At 39.3% G+C, this 19413-nt stretch overlaps 1 protein-coding gene across 1 annotated transcript in view; it reads right to left on the bottom strand.

The window, feature by feature from the left end:
- The window catches only part of stab1 (stabilin 1), an 80294-nt gene that overhangs the window by 10593 nt on the left and 50288 nt on the right, over window positions 1-19413 (bottom strand). The window contains exons 53-65 of the mRNA XM_042509795.1: window positions 19154-19300; window positions 18586-18642; window positions 18312-18498; window positions 17017-17166; window positions 14395-14499; window positions 12855-12971; window positions 11080-11212; window positions 10901-10961; window positions 8897-9041; window positions 7037-7170; window positions 5047-5212; window positions 3820-3926; window positions 1027-1146 (exon numbers count right to left, since the gene is read on the bottom strand). Of these exons, the coding sequence (XP_042365729.1) occupies window positions 1027-1146; window positions 3820-3926; window positions 5047-5212; window positions 7037-7170; window positions 8897-9041; window positions 10901-10961; window positions 11080-11212; window positions 12855-12971; window positions 14395-14499; window positions 17017-17166; window positions 18312-18498; window positions 18586-18642; window positions 19154-19300 (1629 nt within the window). The remainder of the gene's footprint in view (window positions 1-1026; window positions 1147-3819; window positions 3927-5046; window positions 5213-7036; window positions 7171-8896; window positions 9042-10900; window positions 10962-11079; window positions 11213-12854; window positions 12972-14394; window positions 14500-17016; window positions 17167-18311; window positions 18499-18585; window positions 18643-19153; window positions 19301-19413) is intronic.

Genomic DNA, 19413 nt, shown 5'->3' with positions numbered 1-19413 from the left:
GCTCCTGCTGGTATTCTGACTGAACTATTTCAGTTTTTACAGGTTAAATACTTTATAAGGAATTAAGATGATATGTGTTGGTGTGGATCTGTCTGTTGCATCTGTCCATGTTGTTTGTGTTTAACCTGAAAATATACAGGTACAATTAAAGGTGCTATAAAACAATGTATAAACTAGTATGTAAACTTTCATAAATATAAAAATCTGTATTGTGCTACAAAGTTTAAAACAATATTTTCAATAGAAATAAAAATAAGAAATATGAACAGTATTTGCATTATATGTTGAATAAATGTTAAAAAGTCTTGTGACAGTTCAATTATTACATTAATTATTGCACATTTTAGTTAGTGTTAACATTATTGTACCCATATTTCTATATTTTTACACACTTCACAGACTCAGCAAATTATTATTATGTATATTCTTACTATTGAACATACTTGTGTTTAACATTTAATTTCTATTTTACTATTTACAAGTATTAAATTTATAGGTATGAATAGGTAAACGTTTAAATTTACTGTTAATTTGTGTAGAGATCATAGTTTAATAATTGTAGCAGTTTTAGTAGACCTACTGTAACTATTTCCTAAATGTAAATAATACATACAGTATATATTACATTTAGGAAATAGATAAACAATTTATTAAGGATGTTTGCTACAGTTTTAAAAATGAAATATATGTTATGCTATTATCAACTTGTTCAGTTAAGTAACACAGAGTAGTTTCTGTTGTTGTCAATAATGACTCTGAAGAGTACGATGTGGAGCTCCTCAGGGATCATAACTCGGGCCTCTTTCTTTATACCTTCAGATCAGTCAGTCAAAAGTCAAACTCCTTAAAAAAAATATTAAATATGATTTTCCCTGCTGTTGTAAATGTTTAATTCAACTAGTTAATACACAGATTGGCAAGTAAAATAGCTGACTCGACTTCATCTTGAGATTATGTAAAAAAAAAAAAGAGTATTTCATGTCTGTAATGCATGTAGTACTAAGTAATTATTGAAGGGTACATCACCTGGTTTGGGGAAAAGCCGACGTTATGAGGAACAAACAGAGTCACCTCAGACTTCCTGTGAGACATAAATGCAACGAGCTGCTGGCCCGCCGAGGATCGACCGCTGTAGTCCAACAACAACTACAGAGAGAGAAAGACAGGAAGGGGGAAATCAAGTTATTTATGTTTATAATCTTTTTCTTGTCAAGACTTCAAATTCACCCAATTTTTCTATGACATATTAACTGTCTGTAAATTCTCTGTTTGTGTGTGTATGTTTTTGTTTAGTTTGTATTTATTTTATTGGTAATCAAACTTAATTTTATTCCATTTATTGATTTCTTAATTCCACTGTACTCCTTGGTAAATTTTTAATTCTTTTATTATTAGTCTATTTATGTGTCTACATGTTAAAAATGAAATCAATAATTATATTCTCTGATCAGTGCACCATTACTCCACTATGCCTTTACACAGTAAATAGTTTGTCGTGATATTAATGTTCAAAACCTGACCTGAAAACATACGTGGCTCACAAGTTCTGTCTCATAGTTCTGTATTTTAGGAGCTCCTTATTTCAATCTCTCTCATAAGTGAGACCTTGAACTGAATCATCCTACGCATTCTTCTTTTCGTGGGGGCAGGGAGCTTCTCTAAATACAGTATCAGCTGAGAGCAGCTGCCTTTTCATTAACTTGTTGGCTAAAAGTTTTGTGACGCATGTGTTATCTCAGGTTTGATTAACAATGTAAAAGTCTGGAAGTATTTTACAATTTTATGTAAAGTTTATCATTGTTGTTGTGTTAGGTCATCTTTACACAGTACATTAATTGCTGATGTCTCCTCTCACCTACGTTATTTGCTCGAAACAGCTGTTGATACTGTATGAGTTTGCACTGTCCCTGTTTTATCGTGCAGGACGAAACTGGCTTCTGATCAAGTGCGAGGACTGTACGTCTCTGTTTCGTTCTGAGACGTCTCTTTGTCTGAGGAGGGGGAGGAAATGAATCCCTGATGAAACACACCTGGATCAGACCCAGGAGGCTCCTGATCCCAAAAAATAATGAGACGTAAAGGTCCTGATCACAGAACATGACTAATGGCTCCAGATAAGTTCATACTTTTTATCTGAGGATAATTAACATCATGCAATAGTGATATCATCCTCATTAAATAAAAATAAAGGTTTTATAGTGACTGAAGTGAATCCAGAGAGAATGGATAGGGGCCGCTGATAGCACCATGAATTACGCATCACTTGCAACCGCTATCTTCCCCTTCTTGCAGCTGAGTGCAATTTGCTCTGTTTTTTGGCGTCTGATTGCAATTATCCTTGTTGCAAAGTACAAATGTTGCATTTTTGCCAAGAACACATTAGCCAGAACAATGGAGCCGCGAGATACAGGTCCAGACCGACAAGGTGCAGAGTCAATGCACAAAATTTCAGCCAAGTAGTTCAAGTCGTATTTAAGTCGTTGCTGGGCTTCAGTTACCGTCAGCTTTCTGAGGATAAGAGTAATGTTACGGTTCTGCACGTGGCTGTTAGTGTTGCTCTTTGTTAATTCGGCTGTTTTTGCAATGAGGCTCATTCTTCAAAGGAAGGGGTCGATTTTGTGCCAAATGTGTGCATATTACACAATTTCAGGGATGTTAACACATGCATGTTGAAAAAAGACAGAGCTTCCCCAAATCAGAGAAGTGTGACAGTGTGGTGACCCAAATTATAGAGACATCGTTGAGACATTCACCAGAAACTGCTGCTCCTTTAAGAAGCAGAGCTCAGAGTTCACAGAAGGGGATTCTGGGAGATGGAGTTTCAGGGTTTGGTTGTTTCTCGTGCCTCTCTTGATGCAGGACAAACATGAACCAAAAAGTAAATCAGAGTTGCAGCTCGCACCAGGACACTCGGGTTGATACTTTTTTTATTGAAAGCTTACAGTAAAAACAAAAAAGGAGCGAATGCGTGTTGCATGTTGCTTCATCAGATCTGCACAAAGTAAACTGAATCAACATTTAAAAATAAAGTGTGAATATGCTGCAGGGTAAATCGCATTAAGCAACATAAAAACACTCAGGTTGCTCCTTTTTTGTTTTTCATGTAAGATGTCAATTAGGGGTTGACGGATACTGTTTTTTTCAGGGCCGGTACGGATTATTAGTAGTTAACGAGACCAATAACCGATATTTGGAACCAACATGAATTTACAATAAAAAGGATAAAAACCAGTCAATAGTTAGAATTATAAATACAACAAACTCCTACAGAAACTTTTACTAAAAGCTTTTATCAAAAGTTGAATCAAAACTGAAACGTTCAAAATCATATACAGCAAGTTTACAGCAACTTTAAATTTTTAAATTTAAATAATAAAATGAATAAATAAAAATAGCTCCCTGATGTTTTACAAAGTAAAAGTTCCTCCCATCCTGACACTTTCTTTGCAGTTTTTGATTAATCAATTTTATCAGTGATCATTTAAATAAAATACAGATACAGATAATCGCCGAAATGACAAATAGCTGCCCCAGGTCAATAATCTGTCGACCCCTACTGTCAGTAAAATAAGTGTCAGCCTGAGTATTCTGGTGTGAGCTGGAACTTTAATTTCCTTTTTGGTTCATGAATGAATAAAAGCTGGCAGGCAAACACCTGAAGAATGAGCCACTGATGGTGAAATATGAATCAAAATAAGGCCAATCAGCTAATGCATGCACACACTGAATGTTATTATTATTACTGCCAAAACGGAAAATACTGATCCAAGTTACAAGATTCGTCTTTTCACCACTAAATGTTCCAGCTGTAACACTCACCTTGTAAAAGATGGAGAAGTTGCTGTAGGTTGCAATGACGTTGGTCAGGACGCCGTGACAGAAGTCTCCGTTTCCAATGTAATTCGGGGGACACACACACGAGACATCTACACACACACACACACACATATAAAGTTTTAGGTCAGATGTCTCCACTCTGTGCTCGAAACTCTCACCATCGATCAGTCCATCAGACTGAAATATTCATTCTACAGTTTAATAAACTGTGATGGATGTTCGACTCACTGCTTCACAAAAATGTAATTTATTGATCTGTTGCTGAGATGTATCGCAGCACAGAAGCCAACATATTTTAAAACAATTTGTCAAATTAATCACTTAGCTAACGGACAGAAACTTAGTCAACTATATTTCTGCAGTGGTTTAATGATTTAAGTAATTTATGAAGTCAAAACAAAAATTCTACATGTAAACATTGAAATGGAAATAATTACTTTTTCAATGAGGCTTTAGAAAACTAAACTGAGGGAATCTGGAAGAAGTGGAAAAGATACATTTCCCTGAAATGCCCTGTAAAAACAATGTAAAAATAACTGAAAAAAAAGGTTCACTCTGTAAAGTACTGAACACAAGATGACTATGTGCCTGCTGCTAGTGAGTCACCAAGTAATAAAAAAAGGTCAGAAAAAACACTAAACTTTATGCTTTTCGATTTAATTCAGATAAAATTTCCTGGTTTTTAGTTGTTATTTTCTTTTTTGTTTTACCATTTTTGGGATCTTTTTAGATTAAGCATGAAAGGGGGGAGAGAGAGAGCATATCATGCAGCGAATGGCTGCGGCCACAGCGGTTAGGACAATGCCTTTGTACACGGGGCGCCCGCTCTTCCAGGTAAGCGAAATGAATTGATTTTTAAAGTTTGCCATGACCATGGGAAGCCTGAATTTATAGATATATTACAATATTGTCAATAAATAGCCAAATATTACTGTAAAAAGGGGATATTTTGAATTTTAAAATGTCACCTTGAGCCCTGAGAATTTTTTTCTTACATCTTAAAAGACAAAACAATGAACCTGTTAGTTGGAAGAATAAGTGGCAAAATATTAATGAAAATTGTTTGCTGCAGCCTTGGATTTTAAAAAGCATCCTGTTTGTGTTTTGGGAGTGAATCCACAGAGCTCTGTGATGCTGCAGCAGATCAAAGAATAATTCATTTAAACATACGCTGCTCAGGAAGAAAACTCTCACACTGTGCTGTAGTACCTTTGAGCCTGTAGCAGTAGGCGTCGTACTTGCTGCTCTGGTCCACAGGGTCTTTGTAGATGACCAGGCCCACGTGGTTGTCTCCACACCTGACGGAGGGGAAACGGGTCGGGTATCCCACCACCCCCCCCTCCATCCAGCCGGCCACGCACAGATGCATCCCCAGCTGTCAGGACCAGAGAAGAAGAACGACGACAGCAAGACATATGAGTCACTGTGAGCAACAGCGCGTGCTGCTACAAGAAACACGTCCGTCTGATTCAACAAATCAGACGCTGCAGGTCTCAAGCCCTGGACTCAAGCAGAAATCCTGCTTCAGCGTCAAACATTTAGAGAGATATACTTTTTCACTTTCACTTCAGAGTAGAAAATTGATACTAATACAAATGTTTTAACTCTAAATTTATTTAAAGGTTTAGTATGTTGGATTTAGAGGCACTTATTGGCAAACATGGAATTCAATATTCATAATTTATTTATTATCAGTTCTGCGCCAACCACCAGATGCCATTAAACAATAAACAAAGATATTATAGTATTAAAATTAAGAGAAAGTGTGTGAACTAAAAACCAACAGCATGAGAAAGGATGTTGATCAGAGGCAGCTGCAAGATAAGAAGGATAAAGATAACTATTAAGGAAATCACCCAAAGAGGCCACAATGACCTTGGTGTCACATAAGACACAGACACACTCTTAATCGCTGGGTATGATCTCTGTTTAAGGGAAAGAGATTAGATCCTGTTATTTACCGTGTGACAATTATATTGTGTGCAGTTTAAAAACAAAGTAAACATTTAACCAGTTTGTAACCTGCGTGTGATAAATAAATCAAGTTATACATTGAATTTTAAAAAAAATACAGTGCTGACGGCCTGGGAAATAAGGGTGTCACATGACAAATTAGAGCACGAGAAAGGTGAGGACTCCTGGGAAGGAGGAGAGACCCCAGAAGTCCCTGAAGAGTATAAAAGTGATTGTATCGAAGTATTTTTAGTCTAATCCCGGGGTTTGTTGTTGTTCTGTCAAAGACTGCAATAAACCGTCTTTGCGTCTGACTTTGCTGCTCTCCATGACTGAGACATCTGCAACAACCTGAAGAAAGCTTGCAAGACTCAGATAAATTAGATTCAAGAAGTTAATTATAGAGAGATAATCAGAGGTGTCATTTTTACACGACAATACACAACATAAAACAGTCAGATAATATATTTTTTTCATCACATCATGAGTATACTAAAAATAAGGCTGAGTAGAGATGGAAGCAGTGTCCAAAATTAACTTTTTGATTCACTATTCAAGGGGGCTGGGAGATGAAAAAATCCACTGACCATGCAGATTTTTTACCAGCTAAAATAATATATTCAGCACTTTGTGTCAGATTTGTTTCAGTACATTTCGTTGTGATGATAAGGGATTAGGTTGAATATATTTTCAATACAAATTGAATGAAGTGCACAGACAGTGTCCACACGGGAGGAACTTTTACTTTGTAAAACCTCAGGGAGCTATTTTCATTTATTTCCTATTTAAATTTTCATTTTACTTAAAAAAAATGCTCAGAACTTTCTGTAAAGATGTTGAAATATCAGTTTTGATTAAACAGTGTTGGAGTTTGTTATATTCCAAAACCTTAATATTGACAGAAAGATTTTCATTTTTCTTATAAATGCATATCAGTTCCAAATATCTGAAAAACCAATATCTATTAACCCCTAGAATAAATAAATAATAATAAATAAAACAAGATTCAGTGGCTTTTTCTTTCTGATTGTAAACATGTTGATTTTTTTTGTCAGGATTGAAAATAAATTTTAACTCATGAAGGGTGACTCATACTGTTTGAAAAGTCCTCTGTAACTGACAGAGTCTGATACTGTGTAGGAGTTTCTGAGTTCATGGTTCAATAAACGCGAGTTACTCAAACACGAGTGAGGTGTATTGATCTGTCTGGTGTCTCTATGGAAACCACTTCAGTGGGTGAGTTTACCTGCTGCGCGTCTCCCAGCTGTTTAAAGTTGGCCAGCACGGCGCCCTCGGCCTGGCAGGCGGCGTCGGCCTGACTGAAGTTCATCTTGTACTTCCCGTCTGGAGAGCGCAGGTGAAACACTCCGGCTGTGTTGGCTGAACCAAAATAACCAGGTTAACTTTACCTAAAACCCAGACTGCTGCTGACCTGCTCAGTGCAGGGCTGGGCAATATATTGAGATTACATCTTGGTAATATGTGAATTGACGTTATCTTAAATTTTGGATGTAATAATACAATAAGTGCCGTCTTTTCTGTTTTTAAAGGCTGCATTAGATTTAAGTGATTTTCTGACTGTTCTACTATTTGTTTGTACCCACTTAGTCGTTACATCGACATTTCTGATTATTATTTATTAAAAGTGTCACTGAGTAAATATTTTAGGAAAAACAAAACAAAAAAACAACTGTCAAACCATGGGTATTTGGTAAAAAATCTCGTATTTGATTTTCTCCATATTGCCCAGCTCTAGCTCACTGCAACAACTTGATCTCTACAGGTGAGAACAAAATGCAACGTGCTGACGTCAGGAGAAGAGTTATAATCTCTGGCTATTAACGACCTCATGACCGTAACGAGCTCTGGGCGTGGCCTGCTGTATTCCAGCTGCTTGTTGTGTATAGTCCCAGAAAAATCACGATTCAGACCTCAAACTAATAAACATTGATCTCCATAACGTCACCATGGCGACATGAGCACTAGAAAGGTCAGCGGCTGTAGAATCAACAGTTACCATAGCAACTGTAATGGTGGAGCCAAGATAGCTCTTACTCAGCAGAGACAACACAACACAGAGTTCATTTCAGATATGTAACCATGGTAACATGTCACAGCATTACACAGTCAGCCTGGTAGTGATGTGTTACCATGGTAACAACGGGCCATTGTGTATGTGTTACTTTGGCAATGAAAGGCAGCATATATTCAAGGAAACTAAAAGGAAGGTCATAGGTCAGTGACAGCGTTGGAGGAGCCAGACTTTGGTGTCAGTTTTGGTGCCATTTTAATGTCTAAACAACAGGCATTGTTTGGGGGTCAAGCGAGGCCTCTGAACAACGTCAGTCACACTCCGGCGGCACTCACACTGCCCCCACAGGAGCGGGGCGTCATTACAACGGAAATAATTGATTTCAGGATTTTATGAATCGATACTGAATTGGCAAAAAACATATTGCAATACATTGATGAATCAATTTTTTTACCCAGCCCTACACGACATTTGATTTTTGCCGATATCCAATGTTCCGATATGTAACTTATTTGGCCAATAACCAATTCTAACAGCGATATATCCACTTCTTTCCTCCAGCCTAATTCTATTGATCACCTGCTGTAGTGAAATTAACATAATATTGTTCATATTCTGATGTGCCTACAAGCAAATAGAGACCTGAAATATAATGAAGAATACTCTAACTTATGAGGGATTTTGTACATTTTCACTTTGCCAAAATATCGGCATGAAATCAGCATGTTGGCTTATTCCCAAATTTTATTTAAAAAAATTATAACAAACATGCAGATGGCGATAATCTCATGCATCTCTAAAAACAAACGTGCACATTTAGAAAAGAACGTCAAAAAGCATCACATGATGTGTGTTTTTTAATCTGGTGGAAGAATTTTTCAGTCAAAGTTGAAACAGCAAAGGCGTGATGGGTTTGTGGTGCACGCTGACACCAAAGTCTGACTCCAGTGCTGTCACTGACCTTTTCTTCTCTGTAGTTCCCTTGCACATGTGGAAACCACAGTAATAAAAGACATTCTGGATGTGTTACCATCTTATTAATTACTGTAATAAAAGTTAGTAAAGACGTGTTACCATGGTAATGCAGGTCCTTGCAGGTGGCCACAGGGTCGCATCCTCCGTTGTCTTCCAGGCAGCGGTCAACAGGAGGCACCACTTTCTCCAGACACTGGACTCCATTACCCACGTACCCCGGCAGGCAATCGCACTGACGCTCGTTCTGAAAGAACCAGATTACTGAGCGATCAGGTTAAATACCGTTATGTGCTGAGATGAGATGGTCATTGATCCTGTTTGTCCCCTCTGAGTAAGTGGTCTTCTGAGCGAGTATTTAAAGGGTACATTTTGGATATCATGACTTACTGACCCTGTTTGGTTTTAAAATGTGTTTGGTGATCCAAACACAGGTGGACAGCTAAGACAGAAGCTGTTCACACCAGTGTCTTTGATGCGTCTCTGAGATGTCTGGTGGACACCTTGTGTTCAGAATTTGTTACTGCCTACGGTACTTCCACTATAAGCTTAAAGCGCCCCATGCTCACTTATTACGCTCACACTCTTGCCATTCACATTTGTCAGCAGTTGTGTCAGTGCTAGATCAGACCCCAAAAATCAGGCCCGGCCCTACATGAACATAAACAGTTTATGTGCAAGCCCAATCCGACCCCAACCCATGGCAGCAGTTTTGGGCCCCAGCCCAATTAAAAACCCAGATTTGTACTGCAAAAATAGACCTTTAGTATATTACATTTTATGTATTATAAAATAAATATTCTTAATATTAAAACATGTATTACAAGCTGAGGGCCGGAGCGTTTCCTCGCACCACTTCTTCTCTGTCTGTCATCTCATGTGTGTGACAGATTCTGCAAAGCAGCCAGCGTCCCTCACTTCGTCTAGTACACACGGTGATGGTGATGCAGTGCGTAGATGTTGATCACCGCTCTCTGCCGCATGTTATTTACATCTCCCCCACTGCTGGGGAGGGAGAGGCAGAAACTGCCAAACAAATCACCTTGCAGCCCCCCTTTCTCTTCCTCTCGTTTTCTTTCCTTCTCTCGCCTGTGCTCACTCTTTCCACCGTCTCTCTCTTTTTCCCTCTTGATTCGGTCCATTAAAACACCTGCCAAAATGCCTTTCAAGCATGCCACAGTTTTCAACAGTTTCAATAAATAAATAAATACAATAACAAACGTTAATTTGGTGACAACCATGACCCAATTCAAGCCCGAGAGAGTAGTCAGTATCATAGACTGTACATAAAGATGGACAACCTGTCTCCACAAAAGTATTGATCGGGAGGTGGAGCCGTTGAGGCTGAGCATGAATGATAAGAACTACCTGAAATGACTAAAGATGCCTTTAGGAAAAATTTGTTGGATGTGTACTTCTATGTTTTTAGTTTAGCCCATGTCATATTTGCTAACATGGGGGGGGGGGGTTATGCCCTGTACTGCAGCCAGCCACCAGGGCGCAATCGAGATGTTCTGGCTTCACTTTTGGGGAGCTGTAATTTCGTCCATCTTTGTATACAGTTGTTGGTCGTTATAGTTAAAAAAACTGCTGCAGAATCCATCACATCTCCAAAACGATGGACGGTCACGAAACACTTTGTGCATCTCGTCATAAAAAGAGCAAGTTAAAGAGAATTGGTGCACTTTCACCAAAACAAACGCTACATCTTGAATTGATGACATATTTTCTGTTACATGCTTGTCGGGGTAGCGTCAGGACACATTAGCGTTTTACATTACAAAAATATGCCGTCAACTCCGTCCCAGACCACATCTGCAAGTGGTCTGAGTGATCAGATCACAATACATCTTGGTTGTTTTTTTTATTTAGCGCTGTCCACTTGTAATCAAATCGCCAAAGACACATTTTGAAGTGTAAGCAGGGTCAATAAGAAACCGGTTTAGATTCATTTAGTAGTCCAACTAGTGGCAGATAAAGGGAGAAAGGAAAAAATCACCCTCGAAAAACCCCCAAACCTGTCTTCATTCTTAATCCAGACACGGTTAAACACAATGATGGAAATAAAAAAAGATTTTAGAGAAAAAGATAAAGATTTTTACTCACTGGACCAGTGAACTTGCAGGAGGCGAAGTCACTGCAGCCACCATTCTGCTCCTCAACACACCTGAAATACAAACAGGCAGCAGCCTCATGTCACATCTTACATTTACATAAAACCTCTGATAAAACAGAGAAGACAACGAAAGCAAAAAAAAGGAATTCGAATGACGGGCCACGCCCACCTGTTGACGGGGTCGCAGGAGTATCCGTCTCCTTTGTAACTGCTGTGACAGGTGCAGTTGACGATCAGTCCCGTCTGGTTACAGTCTGCGTTCAGGTGACAGCCTCCGTTGTATTCGGCGCACAGGTCTGGAGCTGCAGAGTGTTTCATAAAACTGTCATCTGATGTGCTCGAATGTTGGATTGACGTCAGAGCAGGTGACACTATCTGGTCTGCTCTTCATATTTACACATTAGAGTCAGTATCATGAGCTATACTGAGAACATACAACAATATGAGTCTCTAATGTTTCACCTTTTTAACTGTTTGTTTTGGCCAACCATTTCTTTATATTTCATAAAAATTATTATAAAAAAGACATTTTCAAAAAAGAAGTCTAACTTGACTCTTGACTCTGGTCATAGTTCAGAAATGTTGTTCAGCTTCTGTTGTAATATTGCCTCGGAGGTATCTTGTTTCTGCTTTGCTTTATTTGTCAAAGCACTTTGTAAACTGTTTTTTAAGGTGGTACACAAGTAAAGTTATTATTAATATTGTTGATAATATAAATATCTAATTTTCAATGAATAAAGAAAGTGAGAAGTAAATGTAAATATAAAAGTCTCTGAGATTTTTCCAATGTCTTTATCACATTCATTTGAAATAAAACAGTGGCTATGAGGTATTTTCAGCTTTGATGGGTTTTATTCCCAAATTGGGTGAAAACTATTTGAGGTAGGACTGAGGGTTGATTTTTGGGGCTGAGATTCGTCATTTTGCTAATTTTCTGTATTAGTGTTTTATTTCAATGAATGCTGATAAAAATTAATCAATTAAAAAGTGCAAAGAGTATCAGCACTGGAGGAACTTCTACTTTGTAAAATGTTAGGAAGCTAATTTATATATTTATTTTTACATTTCAGTTTTCATTTTTTAAAATAAGTTGGTGGGAACTCTGTAATTGATGTTTTAAGTTTCAGTTTTCACCAAACATTAGCTACAGGTACTGTAATCCAGACGTGATGGAGCATCGCAGAGAAGAAACCAACAGACTGATGACTCAACGTAAAAGAGTGGTGTGTAGGATTTAGTGATATTTAGCTGTGAAGATGAAGACTGCAACAAACTGAATTACCCTCCCACCATCCCTTTCCAAGCGTGTAAAGAACCTACATTAGCCTTCAGATAACGTAAAAACCAAGCCCCCAGGAAGTGCGCCATGCATTGATGCAAAATTTACATAGTAGCTGAAGGTGGAATTACACTGTTTGATTATAAACTAATGAAACATAATTCTGAATATTTGATCCATTTCTGACAATAAACACCTTCACACTGCAGTTCATATCAGCTTGATCAGCTGTTGTCCCCTAAAATATTCTGTGTGATAAAAACTACAGTTCCTACACTGCTGATCCCAGGTGGATGTAAACTCCCTCAAATTGAAATTTAGGTCAAACTGCAGCTCTCCGATCACTGTTTTTTTAACTGGGGTTTTTTTTTGCCTTGTAGAGAAATGTCTGAAGTTGTTTATTTGGGTCACAGCATGTTCAGGCTTTTCATTTTTATCGTCCTGAAGTTCAGAGTTTTGAGACTCGTATTTTCAGTGTCTTTTGTGGCTGCAGGGGATTTCATAAAGTTATTCTAAATAGATGACAACATGCTCTGATTAATCTGATTTGTCTTATTATGTTGCTACTTTAACCTCTGCAAGAATCGATATCCTCATGCTAACAGAAAGCTGCAGCTATTCATCTCCAGCTGGTGAATCGTTGTCCTGAGCTGCAGTACACTCACGTGGCTCCGGACTGCAGATGGTGCCGTTCCCCTGAAACCCAGATTTACACTGACAACCAACACCTGGCACACAGTCGGCCTGAGCGTGGCACTGCCAGCACTCCTCTGGGATTGAGCCTGGACAGACAGAGACGGATGATTCATCAAAAAACAGAAGTTAAAAAGATAAATTGGGCTTTAAAATTGTAAAATCTGTTGACATGAGCAACGAGTCTGCTGGACCTTTTGGATTATATCCTGTTAGCCGTGTGAGTGAAATTTTAATGCTATTGACATGAATTCTTGAGTTATAGCCAAAAACATTTGAGGTCACGGTGACCTTGACATTTGATGACCAAATTCTAATCAGTTCATCCTGAAGTCTAAGTGAACGTTAGCGCCAAATTCAAGAAAACTCCCTCAAGGCCTTTTTGAGATATTGCTTTCATGAGAATGAGGCTGATGCAAGGTCACAGTGACCTTGACCATTGACCACCAAATGTTTAATCAGTTTACTGTTGTGTGTAAGGCTTTGTTTAGACTGCCGGCCCAAATAAATAGCAAATAACCACATGAAATCCATTTTTATGCAAATCTGATGCAAACAACATGTGGAGGTAGTAGAGGTCAAATCGGATTTCCAAAGATGCGTCTTCAGTCCGAACTGGTCTCTCTGGTCAGTTAAATCTATATATATCTATATCAATCTATATCAGATGGTCACAGAGCCTGTCAAAGGTCCTGTGGCACATTTGAAAATTGGCACACCACCTGTCATCATCAAATGTGCTGAAGACAACATGCTGCCACCAGTCGCTGCCTTGCAGACACTGCCAAACCTCTCGCTGCACGGTGAAGCCTGCCATGAGTGCAGCTCGAAACAACGCAATTTGCAACAGTCTCCTCCGTCGCACCAGACAGACACTGCGACTAGACAGTGCAAGTATTTGGATGGTGAGATATTGTCTCTCCATTTTTCCGCAGCTCATACTTCCATGTTGGTAATCCACATCACCAGCGCACGCACTGACGCCTTCGTTGTTACCACAGTAACCCATGCAGACAGGTCAGCACAGAGCGCTGATGTGTACAAATCCGATCTGATCTTTTGCAAAGTGTGGACAGTCTGTCCTCAGATTTGCCTGCAGTCTGAACGTAGCCTAACTGAACATGTGCGTCAAATATAAAGAAATTCCTTTTAAGATGTTATTGAGGTATCATGTTTATGAGAATAACACAGACGCAAGGTCACGGTGACCGTGACTTTTGAACTCTGATCACCAAAATTTAGTCAGTTCACTGGTGAGTCCAAGTGAACATTTCACCTCAAGGAGTTCTTGAAATACTGCATTCATGAGAACGTACAACCTGAAAAATGACCCCTCCGGCCTCAGCTGTCGCAAGTGCAGAGGCATAAAAAGAGCGCTTTTTGATTCGTTTTTTTAATAAGCTTTGTTGACTATAAGAAAAACACAGAATAACACCACACTTATCCTTTAAACATCCCGAACTCACATGAATGATTTGCACTCAGGTCCTCACATTCAGGAGGAAAACTCACCTAAATCTGTCTGACAGTTATTGCCCGCCCAGCCCGCGTCACAGAGACACTGTCCAGAGCCTTCGATGCCTTCATCACACCTTCCATGCTGCCCACAGCTGCAGGCTGAGAGAGAGGAAAAACATGACACCATCACTGACTCTGAGCGTGCACAATAATCCGACAATAGAGCTGAAAAGACAACAGGGGCATTTATTCAGGGGTTCCTGCAGTAACAATCAGGTTAATTTTGACCACTGACAGTGTTTGTGTTGGGGCTCTTTGACACTTAAATAGACAGAAAACTTGCCTTTTCTTTGTTTATTGTTGACAGACAAGTAGGACTGCAGGATGATAGCAGTCGAAACATGTCAAGGTAAAATGTAACACTCTTTAATACTCTTCTGTCAACAAGAAACAAAGTAAAGACTCGACTCAGTGCAGACATAATGAATGTGTTTAGACATAAAACTTTCTTTGTTGAATCATCCAACTAAAATGGAAGGAGTCTTCATATGTCTGACCTTAAATTTTCTTGACAACCATTCATCTGATTGACTTAACATTTGATGAGTGTATTGCTGAGGATCCAGGAAAGTGCAGCGTTGAGTGTGAGTTGAGGAGACAGAAAAAAATCTGTTTCTTAGCACAGCAAAGGAATGGCCCGCCTTACTCTATCAAATGCCACGTTAAGATGAGAACGGCCGTACTAAAAACATCTTTCCTTTGTGTTTTTTAAAAAATCTGCTTTCATGTAATAACATTGTGAAAACAATCTTCATGGACATCCACAGAAACGCTGCAGTATGCACGCCAGGCCAGTAGTGAGCTGGTTAACTTTGTAATGACACACCGTACAGGAACACCGCGCACGTGTGCAAAGTGCGGCCGTGATGTCACCCCCACATAGGGGGTTGCATTTTCAAAAGACTAAATTATGGAACCCTGTTTTGAAAGTTTTAAAATATGAAAGAGGGATGTTTACTGCAACTCCCAGCATGCACTTCAGTAACAAATTTTCATTCAAAGAGCTGAAACCTGATGAAACATTCAGCAGTTGAAATCACTTCACTTTCTCAGTTTAGGAATAATTCGGTAACCATGGTGATGGGTTTTTGTTCCTAATTGTAGCAACGAAGCGTTTTGAATTGGCCACAGCTCTGACGGGCTTCTTCTCCTTCACTGATCAACACTGACTGACTGATCATCACAAGAAAAACTCCGAAACATCAAAAGAATATGATCGTCAGCTGTTTTCTGCTGGGTGACTCTGAGCGAGGACAGCTGGCGTGTTTGTCCTGAGCTGGAAACACACCCAGCTGTGTGATGGTGAGTGTGGAGTGTTGCTATGGCGACAGACTGCAGGAGAGCTGATGGGGGTGAGACTGTCTGCTGACCAGATTTTTTGGGGGAGCTGGGGTTGAGGGATTTTAAAAAAAAAACAAAAAAAAGAACAGAAATTGAGGATAAAGAAAAGTTCTCATGTCCATTGTGGTCTTATAGCAGTATTCATTACTGCGCGTGCGTGCGTACGCTCAGTTGCTACACCGTAGCTAACCCTCATCTCCTCTATATGTAACGACACATCGTGCTCCTGCAGAAACAGAAGAACCACATGAAGACAGCTCTGATTTGTTAACTTGGCTTTGTGTTTCTGAAGCCCGTTATGCCGCCTCATTGTTTTGTATTTAGGTACAATTGCAAAATGGGTAACGCCTTTAGGCCACAACTGAAGGTAGTAACAAAGCCGTAACATTGTCTGTGTAAACAGGACAGCTGTCAGGACGGGACTGTGGGCAGGACGGATGTGATGCTTTGACGATGTGTTTGACCCACCCAGAGATTAGAAAAGCAACTATTAGCACTTAGTGGCTAACTCAAAAAAGCAGAGAAGTGGCCATTAATGTGGGGAATACAACGAGGTCCAGGAGCTCCTTACCCCCTCCAAGTTACTGGACCAAAAACTCAAAGAATATGTGATATAATTTTATCCTAAAGATGTTTTCTGTCATTTTAGGTACCCTGATGTTTGTTAAAGTGATCAGTTTTCTGATATGTCTGGTTTGTTAGTTATTTAAAGCTATAAAAGTAGGAATTTTCCATCATGGTTGACAGTCGTGTGCAAATCAGTGTGCTCGAATTCAATGGCGCTGCTCTAATTGGTGTATTAGCAGGAGTTTGATACCACCGAGATGCTACTGCACAGACTCTTATCTGTTTTTTCCCGTTAAAGGCCTTTTTGGGGGCATTTTTCCTCACTCACTGTAAAGGTCTAAGGACAGAGGGATGTCATGTGCTGTTAAGCCCTCTGAGGCAAACTGTGATTTGAAATAATCTAGAATAAAAATTGACTTCACTCTGGCTCCAAATGACGCAGTGTCAAATCTACAATATTTTGGCTTAATTTTTGTACAGTGGGGAGACCCGCTGTCGATCTTTACAGTCCATGGTATCAACCCATTTAAAGTGATTATACGCTGCTAAACACTAAAATAAACTAATATCGTATTATCATTTTGCTGTGAAAAGTGCACACAGAGAATCAAGGTTTGGTAAATTCCTCTGAAACGAGGATTTCACAAACACAAAACCTAACTTATCATTTTGGGTTCAAATCAAAACTGTTTCCTGGTTTTGTTTTACCTGTGCAGTTGGGGCCGTAGTAGCCCCTGTCACAGTGTTCACAGGCGTATCCACGGAAACCTTCGCGGCACGTACATCTTCCTGAACCGCGCATTCCATCGTTGCAGTTACCGTGGTTACTACAAGGTGCCTCCAGGCCACCTGGACAAACTGAAACATACAAGAAAGAGGTGGAGGCAAAAAAATCAGTGATGACAAACAAATACAGTGTGACATTTTGATTTGTCAAATGCAGATGTAACAAGTGGGAATGTAACAAATTCAAGGTACTGCTTTTATTTAGTATTCATTTAAAATGGACATCAGTATTAAATACAAACGTAAATATACCGGAGTTAGCAGGGCTGCTGATTTACATCCGCGGTCCCTTGGCAGGTAACAGACAACAGAAGTAAATCAAGAAAAATGTAACTCAAATGATTTCTTTCTTTATTATTTAATATATCTTATTCATTGTTAATCATGTTGAGGCTTGGACTGTTGGTTGGACACAACATTGTGAGGTGTCACTTTGGGTAATTGTGACGGCATTTCTCACTTTTCTTTAAAGTCTTACAAACCAAACAATCAATCAATTTTAATGAGAAAAATAATCAGCAGATATAATACGTAATAAAAAATAATCAACCGGATAATCAGTCAAAATTTTAACATGAGCTCCATCTCATTCAACTAAAACAGTAAAATCCTACTTTTACATTAATGCACGATAACAATAATCTAATTATATCATATAATAGTATAACCGTCACAGGAGGAGTTTAAAGTTTCTGCTTTTGAGTATTTTTACTTTTAAAGCAGCAAGTACATTTTCCTGATATACTTAAAAATACTAAACATTTTAAAAGCATGACTTGTACCAGAGTATTTTCACAGAGTAGAATTAGTACTTAAAAGTATACTATTCAGTGTCAGTTACTGTTTGTAATACGTTCTCCTGTAGTCAGCCCCAGATTCACTCTTGTTTGGCGTTTCGTCTCATTATATCCGTGCTCCTTTTCTGAGCTGTGTCTCTTGAGTCCATGCTGCTTTTGGTGTGGCACCTTGATCTAATGTGCAGATTGAAATAAAAAAATCCTGATCCTATTCCTGCCCTCCAGGGGAGGACACACAGATTTGAATGACCTGATCTCCAGCGCCACCCTCAAGACAATCTTTACACTCGTAGCTCAACAAACAGTAAGGCTCTAAGAATGAACGCTGGAGCCTCGTAGGGGACCCGACATTTTCCCCAGACTTCTGTGGACTGGATGAGATGAATGTCTAACCGTGAATGTCTGAAGTGCCTTCCTTACCTTGGCAGTCTCGGCCGTAGTGGTTTGTGCAGCACTTCTGGACCCACGAACTATACTGACAAACTCTCTTGCAGCCCATCTGGCTGAAAGAATCATCATCGAGATCGAGTTGCCATTGTGAGTAGCTGCGCATATAGCTGCGCCCAAACCGAGAGGACCTGATGTTCAAACAAGGCACCGTCTTTCCCTGGAAGAGGACAGGACCGACATTTATCTCCACATAGTTTATCTACTGTACAAGCTGCAGGTGTTTAGATTTTTCAGCAGATCTTACCACGTCGATGTGTCTGAAGGGGCAGGATGGAGGTCTGGTGCAGCGTCCACAGCGTCCCTGAGACATTTAAGACAGAAAGATTCAGTTCAGCTTCCAAGACAAGGATGAAGGCTGGCATCAACTTAATAACCACGGCAGTGTGGTATCGGTGTTTGCAGTGGTGTCATAGTGGTGTAATACAAATGGTATCTTGCTTGATGGTAAACTTACCTTTATCACCAAACTGGCATCCTTACCAATAAATTGAGAACAAAAATAGGCTTTTAACATAGAAATAAGAATAGTTTCCCCTTTTTACACAGAAAAAGAATAGTTGACTCATCTCTTAAAATCTGTTTCATATTATGGAGATGTCATTTATGGAAAAGCTGATGGCTCTACGTTAAAGTCACTGGATGCCGTTCACCATTCAGCACGAAGGTTCATAACCGGTGATCCTTACAGCACGTGAAACACAGTTATAATAGTTGTACAAGTAGTAATATATATATAGTACAAGTATTAACTTTTGTCTTGTAAGTATTACAGCTGTAGCAGTATTAAAAGTAATGTTATTAGCACTACTAACGTTAGTGGTTTTGTTCTCCAGACCGTCACAGAGCGCTCCCAGGCCAGGCGGCTCCAGTAATCTGTCGATGCCATAGGCAATGCCCTCCTTGAAGTACAGGTGGCGCTCCACTATCCTGGCTGCGTTATCATTTATCAATACAGCTCCCTGAACACTCATGAGAACACACACACAAACACAAAATCAATACCTTCTCAAAACCGTCCGACACAAAGCCAGAACAAAAAAAAAAAGAAATAAAATGAAATAGAAAACATTGT

The sequence above is a fragment of the Plectropomus leopardus genome, chromosome 2, assembly GCF_008729295.1.
Source record: "Plectropomus leopardus isolate mb chromosome 2, YSFRI_Pleo_2.0, whole genome shotgun sequence".
Taxonomy (NCBI): Eukaryota; Metazoa; Chordata; class Actinopteri; order Perciformes; family Serranidae; genus Plectropomus; species Plectropomus leopardus.
This window is presented reverse-complemented; position numbering and strand designations above follow the sequence as displayed.